Source organism: Cicer arietinum, chromosome 1, assembly GCF_000331145.2.
Source record: "Cicer arietinum cultivar CDC Frontier isolate Library 1 chromosome 1, Cicar.CDCFrontier_v2.0, whole genome shotgun sequence".
Taxonomy (NCBI): Eukaryota; Viridiplantae; Streptophyta; class Magnoliopsida; order Fabales; family Fabaceae; genus Cicer; species Cicer arietinum.
The window spans coordinates 1,473,905-1,484,944 of record NC_021160.2 but is presented as its reverse complement, the minus strand read 5'-3'; the positions used below and the strand labels follow the sequence as shown (position 1 = coordinate 1,484,944).

General features: G+C 26.7%; 1 protein-coding gene across 1 annotated transcript; it reads right to left on the bottom strand.

The window, feature by feature from the left end:
• Window positions 1-682: 682 nt before the first annotated feature.
• LOC101505152 (cytochrome P450 89A2-like) lies at window positions 683-2,616 on the bottom strand. Its single transcript, XM_012713536.3, has one exon. It carries the CDS (start codon window positions 2,536-2,538, stop codon window positions 988-990), a length of 1,551 nt encoding a protein of 516 aa, XP_012568990.1. The 5' UTR covers window positions 2,539-2,616; the 3' UTR covers window positions 683-987.
• Between the last annotated feature and the right edge of the window lie 8,424 nt (window positions 2,617-11,040).

The following is an 11,040-nucleotide window of genomic DNA, read 5'->3' as shown; positions in this document are numbered from 1 at the left end:
CCCTACAAATTTTGATAGTTAAAAATACATATAATATTGTATAATTGTTATTGTTAATGAAAATAAAAGCATCTTTAAAAATAAATAAATGTTAATTGTATCATTACATATAAATAATTATTCGAATAAAATTTTAAAGTTGTTAATAAAAATAAAAATAAAAATAAAATGTTTTAAAAATAAAAAGTAAATAAAAATTTGCTGTGTTTGGATAGATAGAACATTTGCCTGTTTAAACTTTCATTTTAATTTTTTCAACAATAATTGATAATATATTAACTCAAGTTGACTAATTTGGAGGTCCTCCACTAATTAGTTTGTACGACTACAAGAGTAGCCAAGAGTTCTTCTAAAAGAGAGATCTCTTGTTAACGTTAACCAAGTGATTATCCTTACGTGGTTAAAAATCTCCACTTAAAAACGAAGCATTCGGAATAACACTTTGAATTATGATTGAAATAATTTTTAGTCAAATTTTATTTATAAATTACATTTCAGTTGAATAGAAATCATTTTTTTCAATAATATAAAATATAGATTCATCTTAAAAAGAGGAGAGTGAGAATTGATACAAACTCAGTAAGTCTATTTAACTCTTAAGTAGATAATTTAAACTCAGTCGTAAAATACACATATATCAAAATCAGTCATCAAGAGGCTACAATGTGCCTCAAGTGAAGAATCAAACCAAAACAACTTTAATATTACAACAAGAAACATACTTTTTACATTGAAAGCATCTTGACATGTAATTTGTTTTATTCAAAGATACATAAGAATGAACAACTACAATAAGGGATAATTGGATGAGCCAAATGAAGCAACTACATATAATCTTCCCCTGCTGTTAAATGACATTGCCAAGCAGAGAATCTAGGATAGTTTACACAAAGTTGTATACACGGACACTACTTCATACATTTTACTTTTCAACAACAACTAAACCATACATGTTATTGTTAATTACACACTCCAATAACACAAAATCTAGAAGATCCTTGGAGAAATATGAACTTGCAATGGATTTTTCATGACCATAGTAAATTCCTGTTTCTCCGACAAATCAACATATCCACCCTCGGGAACCTTCCAATCAAAATTCCAAATCAAATTAGCCACAAAATATTCCAAATGAAGCAAAGCTAAATTATATCCAGGACAAATTCTCCTCCCAGCTCCAAACGGCATCATCTTAATCTCTTTACTCCCTGTAATATCAAAAGTTTCCTCTTTCAAAAACCTCTCTGGCTTAAACTCCATTGGATCCTCCCAAACACGAGGATCCCACCCCATCTCCGCCACCATAAAATTCACCGTCCCATTTTTAGGCACCAAATAACCATTCAAAACCACATCCTCAGTCACCGCGTGTGGCAACACAAAATGCCCCGGTGGATGACGCCTTAACCCTTCCAAAACCACACACTTCAAATACTTCATTTTATGCAAATCTTCCTCTTCCACTTCCTCCTTCTTTTTCTCTCCATTACCACCACCCATCACCTCCTTAATCTCCTCCACAAGTCTCCTCTGCACATTCGGATACTTCACCAAATTTGCCATAATCCACTGCAAAGCTGTCGAAGTAGTATCTGTACCGGCGTTCAAAAACTCCGAACAGAGACTAATAATTTCATCTTCATTCAACTTCCGTTTTTCCTCCGGCAATTCCAATTCCAAAAGAGTATCCACATACGAAACAACACTGTTGTTGTTGTTGTTATTACCAATTCTATTTTCTTTAATTTGCTTCCTCTGAATTACCAGAGGAAGCAGAACATCATTTTGATCCTTACGCAATTTCATCAACAAGTCCCAACGTTTACGGAACAAAATCCGAGTAACGTTGGGCCAAAAATTTAAAATATTGAATTTATTAAGACTCAAAAGAAGGTCCCGTTGAACACGCTCAATATCACTTATTTTATCATCGTTAACTCTTTCACCAAAACACATAAAAACAAGTAAACAAAACATAGCATATTGAAAGTGTTCAACGACCGTAACAGAATCGGTTGATGAAACAGAATTGAGACGGTTAATGAGCGTGTGTAGGACCCACTTACGAATTTCGGAAAATGATTTGATACGGGAAGGGTGTAGCATCTCAGAAGCGAGGTTACGACGGAGAGTGCGCCACGTGGCACCGTAAGATGCGGAACTTATGTTGTGTTGGTTGCTTGAGATGATTTTGTTAGTGGGAAGAGATTTGGGGCGGTCGGAGAAGAGGGAGGAGTTGTGGACGAGAGCGTGGTGGGCGAGAGTACGGTCGGAGATGAAAACGGAAGGACGTGAACCGATACGGAGAGTGATGATAGGGCCGTGTTTGGCGTGGAGAGTTTGGAGAAAAGGTTCGAGTTGTGAGAATGATTTAGTTAGCCATAGGATGCTTGTGATGATTGGTATGTGTGGTGGGCCAGGTGGGAGTGGGGTGGTTATTATGCTTTTGTTATTGTTTTTGGTAGTGATTATGGAGAGGGTTGCTCTGATTAACAAGCATATGGAGATAGATACGAGAGTGATGAACCAGGTCTCCATGATTCTGTGTTGGAAGTTGCTTCTCAATATTATATGGATATGGTTGTACAAAGGGCAACTTCAACTAAGTAACATATAATTAATCCTCACTAATATAAATAGACTTTACTCATAACTTTGACGAGTTGTACCACGCTCAATCTTCCTCTTTTATGTGGATAATATCGATGTCGACCCAATCATATTTCATTAATTAATGTCTAATTTAATATAAAATATTAGTTTTTAATGAAATATAAATAAAAATAGATTTATTTCAGAATGAGTATGTATTTTTTTTATTGAGTTAATATTATTTAAGTTATTATTTTGGTCATGAAAACGAAAATATCATTAATATCTATTCTAAAAAATAAAATTTATAATTATTGTAAATTTAAATATTTTTAAGTATAATTTACTGTGGATCAGAGAGTTTATATTAAAATTTAATTAATAGATTTTCTTTTTTAGATGTAACAATTTGACAAAATTACTAATAAATTAACATATGAAGTAGATAACTCAAATTTGATCTTGAATCAAATATTCAACTTAATAATATTAACATTGTCTAATAAGTTAAGCTACACATTATGAACTAAACATAAGTTTTCTACTTTAAAATAAATAAATAAATAAATAATGATAATTGCTCCACCTGTAGTTTACTTGGTTATGTTATTAATAACATGTTATTTTTTTGGCTAAATTACTCTTTTAGTCTCTTATCTTATTTTAAGTTACACTTTAGTTTATTAAGTATAGTTTTGTTAACCATTTTGATCATTTTTATTAGCTTTAATGAAAATACCTTAAATTAAATCTACATATCAACTTAGAATATGATTAGATTGTATGAGCTTCTTCTTCTTCTAAAATATTATATTTATGCACGTTTTCGTATCATAAATAAAAATTATTTTTGGGTCTTTTTATTAAGAATCATATTTGATTCAGTTTCAGAACATTTCATCAAGTTTCCTATATATCTTATTTGTGGACATTTTCATATTAGAAACCCCAATTATTTGAGTCTTTTTTTGAAGAATCATATGTGATTGTTTCTGAATATTTAATCAAATCTCTTATATCGTTTTATGTTTGCATAACCCTTCAATTTTTATCTTAATTAATACCTAAAAATAACTTGGCTTTTATGGGGGGAAAAAAACATCTTTTAGAATATCCTATTTGTGGATATTTTCATATCATAAATAAAAATAAATTTTGGGCCTTTTTTTAGAAGATATGTATTTGATTCTGTTTCAGAATATTTCATCAAGTCTTAACTCTTCTTATCTTAATTAATACTTAATAATAATCGGTCTTTTATAGAAATCTATCAAATATCCAACTATCACTTCACCTTTTCGAAATATATTTTAGGCTCACTTTTATATAGTTAATGAAATAATTGAAAATGATTCACATAACACTAAAAAAAAAAAAGGTAAATTAATTTAAAAAATTGCACTTAACTTATCTCATATTATTATGAAAAGATGTTGGGACAAAAATTCAGAAAAGTGTCTAGAAATGAAAGTAATAGATAAATTAAGAGTATCCTATTTATTAACATTTTCAAATCAGAAACACAAATACAAAAATGAAAGATGAGGAATAAGAATATAAAAAACTATAAAATTAAGAAGAAAAAGAAGGGAGATGAGGAGAAGGGGGAGTAAAAATGTCTCAAATAGCTTAGTCACAAATTCAATTTGACTCGTAGCCTCAACTAAACGTTTTTCCATAAAATTAACGAAAATGACCAAAGTAGTTAATAGAATCATAGTTAATAGACTAAAATAAAATTTAATTAAAAGACCAAAATGAAACATGAAAAAAAAGATAAATGACTAAATGGATAATTTATCGATTATTTTTTCATATTAAATTATATTTCAATAAATAAAATAAGTTTTTAGTTATTTAGTAAAAAATAAATAGTTCTATAAAATTTTTAAGTTTTGTTTTTAGTTTCGATAAAAAAAACTTCTTGCAAGATAATGTTGTATTGACTAAACACATATAATCTTTTTACATAGACTAAAAAATGAAATTTTAAAATTTTATAGAAACTAAAATTACTTAACCATATCATAGTTATTAAAAATTTAAAATAATTTTGTATTATATATGAATACAGATTTTTTTCATAGATAAATAAAAATTCTCAAAAAAAAATTAACGATTTAGTTCACTTAAAATATGTCAACAATTGTCTCGAATAAAAACATGAGTTGAACCTATGATTTTATGAAAAGTCAATTAACTACTTAAACCGATCTTTACTGACATAAGATACTTTTCTATTATAAATTTTTCCTTTATAATGGAATTCTCTTTTAAATTCAAATTAAAAAATACAATATGATTTTTAAAACTAAAATTTAGATAAATGATGTGAATATTATAAAACTAAAACAAGTGAATCAAAATTAGACTCATTTGCACTTTTACAAAATTAGTTCCCTCATTTTAAAATTGAAACTTTTTGCCAATCTATTTTGACATTTATTATATTTTTGTCCTCAACTCCCATTTGATCATGGAAAATGATGATGTATCACAATTTTTAATGAGCTGAGTAAAAAGTGACGATATTTTTAATGAGCTGAGTAAAAAGTGATGATATGACAAAACATACGTGGAAAAAACAATGTTCACCTCATTAAAATTAAATTTCAAAAAATAATTATGAAATTAAAAATAACAGTATTTACCAAAATTAACAAAAAAAATTATTAGAGAACAGCAATAAAAAATTTGAAATTAACCAAAACTCTTCTCCACGGTCGTCATGGAGGCCCAAATTAGAATCTAAACTGTAAAATAATATTTTTTTAGTTTAAAAAATTGTAATTTATAATCTAAATTATAAATTTGAAGAGAAAATATAACATTTAGGACAAAAATCACCATTTCTTAGAATAAAAGTCACAATTTTAAAAGTAAAAATTATGCTTTAGGAATTAAATTGCACTAGAAAATAGAGGAACTAAAAAGTTTTATTTTAAAATAAAGATACTATTTTTATGAATATATCCAAATAAAGAAATCAAATATTTTTTTATGTTTGAAAACCCCTAGAATTTTAATTTTACGTTTTTGTCTTTTAGTAAAAAAAAGCATTTAGAAAACAACACGATTAATAATATTAATACGTCGTCTTACCTCCTCGGAATTTTTTAAGACAGGCCGGCATTTTTTTAAGAAAAAATAATCATATTGTACATATTTTAAAAGATAAGTAATCACAAAAAAAAACAAAAAAATCAATTATTACAAATAAGATAAAGGACATGGGTATTTTGTCTAAATTGTATTTTGAATTTGAACTGAAGATATAATTATTAATGAGTATCGCAATTTGCACCACTGAAGATGTTACACACTGGCAGATGTTTTGTGGATTAGGGTGGGACTAATTCCCTAATATATATTTATTTCGGTGTTAATGTATAAGTAAGAAAAAAAATCACATCCTTAAAAAACAGTTGAATTTATTTAATTTTTATAAAATAATAAACAAGTCATCTTAATTTTGTTGCCTTACATGGAAATTTATTCCGTGAAAATAAATTGTATTATTGAAAAATAAAATTTATATTGATTAAAAGGTATTATAGAATTTATAATATTAAATATAATCAAATTTTACTTATATTTAAGACCACAAAATATAAATTTTATTGTTATTTATATTTGAGATCAGAAAAAAAATATATAATATTATATAATATATGTGAAGAATTTACATTGTCGTAATAGTTAAATAATATTTTAAAAGAGAATTATATCGTAAGTTTGACATTTGAAAGTGATATTTTTACAACTTATTTATTTTTTATTGACTAAAATATAAATTAAAATTCTAAAATATAAAATCAAAAAATTTAAATTACATTTTTCTTTTTGAAAAACTATGATGTTAATCATTAAACCAATTTCAATTTTCTATATATAACTATTTTTTATATTTATACATTGTTTGTTTTTATTTTGATCCTCCATAAATATTTTTGAAGCTCCGTACTAATGCTATACACATGCGTCAAAAATCCTTATGTTTGAGCTTATTAAAAAAATAATATCCTTATGTTTGAACCCCTACTTCTTAAATATTATTTTTCTCCATCTTCCTCGTACGATTTTAATTTATGTTCCTTTTTGCAAATCATTTTTTTTGTTCTGTCAAATCATTTTTCTTACATCAGAATAGGTTAGTTGTTTTGGCCTATAATTAATGAAGTTTAAGCATTATTATAATTAGAAATAAATTATAAAGTTCAAATCATTTTTCTTCCACGAGAGTTTGTTCTTTTATAGTTTGTGTTGGTAATAGTCTTTAAACAAAAATCTATATAGAATGAGTCGTGACGGAAAGCATAACCAAGACCAATAAATGAGATCTAAATTTCGTAACGTGTAGAGCTTAATTTGTTCTCAATACGGACAGTGTTTTGCCATTTTGCAAAGTGTCGACAATAAAACAAAACAAAAAGGTGACTAAGACTAAGAGGATACGGTGTGCAAGTGCAATTAACGTAAAATACATAAGACAAGACTTGTCGGTTTTATATAAATTGAGTTTTTTTTATTTATTTATATTTTTTACCGGATATAAATAGACCCTTTAGTTGCACCGAAAAATAAATAAAAATAGACCTTTAGAAAAAAGAGCTTTATAAACATTATCTAGAAAGTAGAAACTCAACATCATCAACTTCATGATTGTCTTCAACATGTACCAATATCATTTACAAGCTCAATTTCCTCAACTCTACGAATGTCTATAAAATCAACATCTTCAACTTTATAAGTCTTTTCAACATTATTTTTATCTACAAACTCAACATCTTCTACAATGATAAAACAAAGGAAAATATAACAAGATATGAGGGACTAACTTGGTTCAATTAAAGGATGGATTATTTGTCCCTTCTTCTTGAGTCCAATAAAGTTCAAATAAAATATGGATAAGGATTAATTTATCTCAAAAAATTGACATATCGTTGTTGTAAGTTTTATTTTATTAAAATTTAAATAAATACATCAATTTTCTTCTTTGATTAATTTTTGCTCATATTAAGTCCAAAATAAGTATATAAGAATTATCACAATAATTAGTAGTATTTATTATAAACTATTCTTATATGTGTTTTTCATTGTTTTGATGATATTGAAGATAACTTCAGACACGTCTATTTACATCAATCACATTTATTTATTTATTTTCAATATTCTCAAATGAAACTTATTGTCAATAATTACAGTTTGTTAACTAGAAATGATGATGCAAAAAATAAAATTAAGAAATAGCCATACTGTACGATGCTATATCATATTATATGTGTTTAAATGAATTTTATTGAACTTTGACAAAAGTACTCCTTATCATATTATATGTGTTTAAAGGAATTTGAATGAACTTTGACAAAAATACACCTGTATTATATTTTAAGTTTAATTCAATTTTTGTTTAATTTTTTAAAATTTATTTTATTTTGATTTAGTTATTTAAATTATTTTATGTTTGTATTGTTCATTTTTTATTTTAATTTTAAAATAAATTCAATTGAAAGTTATTGATAATTTGAAACTCTAACAAATATTACAATAATATATGTCTTTCATATTAATCTTTTAAAAAACATTCATTGAATTTTATAAATGATCTATATTTATCAATTTTCTTTACAACAATTTAAACACACACACAACCTTAAAAACAAGGTAATAAATATCTATCAACATAATCAATATATTTAACTTCCTTCACATGCAAAGATATTAACTTTAACAATTAATTTGTTGCGATTTTTGATTAAATTGTAACATTTTATTACAGTAATTCCAAAAAATTATCAAATTTAAAGAGTCGCAAATATACTTTAATATATCTTAAAAGCTAACAATATAAATCAAATGTAACTTAAAAACTGAATTGAGAAAAATATAAATTTATAAGATATAAATAAAGTTTAAACTAAACTTAAAGAACATAATTAAATATTAAACCAAATTTAATAGCCTAAATGAGTATTTTTGCTTATAATTTTTTATATCAAATAAAATTGATTTGGTTATAAAAAGGTGTAAAAGATAGTATATTTGGATATCTTTTACTAAAAGTGTAAAAAGATATTTTCGTCCTTTTCATTCATTGTTTATATTAATAAAAAGACTAAATTACATCTATAGTCCATTAACTTAATTTCAGGTAACATTTTAGTCATTTATTTATTTATTTATTTTTTTTTTCCGACTTGATCTTTTATTTTAATTTTAAGTGACAATTTGATATTTTATGTTTTAAAATTTCAACAATGTTATCCTTTTTTATACAAAAATTCAAAAAAAAATTCAATCAAAACTCATAAAATTAATTATATTCTTCAATATAATACAAATTTCATCAAATTCGTAACGCAAATCTTCAAATAAACTCATATTTTCATACTTTATTTGATATTGTTAGGAATAAAGGACTAAATCGGAAAAAAAAAAAGATAAAGGACTAAAACGTTACCTGAGATTAAGTTAAAGGACCACAAATGTAATTTAGCATTTATAATATTAATTAGGAAGTACACTTAAAAAATTATATTAAAAATGAAAATTGACAATCTTTTAATTTAAATTATTTTTAAAAATATGATAATTATTGTAAAACAATGAAGTTGTACGTAAATTTAAGAAAATGTTATAGAAATTATTTTTAACTCACATCTAACTTAATATAGGAACGATTGTAAACAAAACTTATTTTAGTAAGAGAGCGTTTAAACACACGCTAATCTACGCTTGCGCATTTGTGATGCCACGTAATCTAATTTTTAGAAGCCTAAACTTGTTACCGGCTCTACCGGTTTAGAAAATTTGATCATTCTCTTTAAAAAATTTGTTTACCATTGCAAAACTCAAATACACACCTTTAAAAATATCATAGGTCTCCTGTCATGAAAACAAAACACACATGTAGAGAACGAAAGAGGAGGAGGATGCAAGTGGGAAATTTTAGATTTAAACTTAAATTATCACAACAACAAAAATCTAATTTGTAATAAGTGTTAGCTATCAAATTGTTATTCGTACAATAAGAAAATAAAAAGTATTAGATGAATGAATGGTAAGATCTATTATTGCATTTATTGATAATCCTATTTATATATGGGTTAATCTTACACATTCTAACTACCATCTAACTAACTAACTCGTTGGTTAGTTAGTTAGTTACAACCTTCAATTGCTACATTACTTGGATTACAAGTTACTTAATATTTTTCCTTAATTAAAGTATCTAAGTGATACTACACCTAGCATTTGTCTTAACTCCTCAAATTTGTTTGTCCTCAATGCCTCAGTATATGGCTTATTTTATGGGAATGGAATTCATTAACATTTTCCCTTAACTCCACTTGATATGTTTGTCCTCAATTCAATTGTGTCTCCACTGGTCTTACATCATTTTGCATTGGTGCATGAGTTTGCGTAGGTTGGCTGATGATGTTGGTCTCTTGTTCCCAGTGTTGGATGGTGTTGCTTGTATCCTGGCTCCAATCCCAGGGTTGGCTAGTGGTGTTGGATTTATGCTTTAATCCCAATTTTCTTGCTCAATTATTTTTACATCTCTTTTGACTACAACATTTCCTTATGTAGGATCATAGAGCATGTATGCATCTGTTTGATGGTAGCCAAATAATATCACGGTTTCACTTTTGTTATGCAATTTTCTTCTCTTTTGGTCTGACACATGCTTGAAATATAGAGCACCAAATGTTCTTAAGTGTCTTACTACTAGCTTATTACCACTCCAAATCTCCTATGGCACTTGCTCTGGTAGCTTCTTTGTTGGACACTTATTCAAAGTATAAGCAGTTGTTGATGCAGCTTCTCCAATATAGAACATGTGTGTCAATTCTTTTCCCTTAACATGTTTCTAGTCATATATAGGATAGTTTGGTTTCTTCTTTCACCCAGTCCATTATGTTGAGGTGTGTAGGTAGGGATGGGAATAGGCTAGGCCGTCCGACAGGGGCCTATGGCCTGACCTACTTATGGTCTGGCCTGGCCTGGCCTGTTTAATAAAAAGGTCAGGCTCAGGCTGTTTTTAAAGCCTATTTATATAAATAGGTCAGGCTCAGGCTTGTAAAAAAACCTATTAGGCCTGACAGGCCGGCCTATATATATTTTATATGTATTCCATTCTCTATTTTTTTTTCTTCTAATTTTCATTGCACTCACTCCAACAAACATGTATGAAAACAACATATTTTTTTTATAAAAACCGATATTATTTATTTGTTACTTTATATTTTATAAAAACAAATACTATTTATTTGTTATTTATATATATATATATATATATATATATTATTAGTATATAAATTTAGAAACCCTAATTGTTTATTATTACTAAATATGAGTTTGTTTGAGAGGTAATATTCCGAGTTGTTTGAGAGGATTTGTTTAGAGGTAATATTCTGAGTTGTTTGAGAGATAATAATAGGTGCGTTT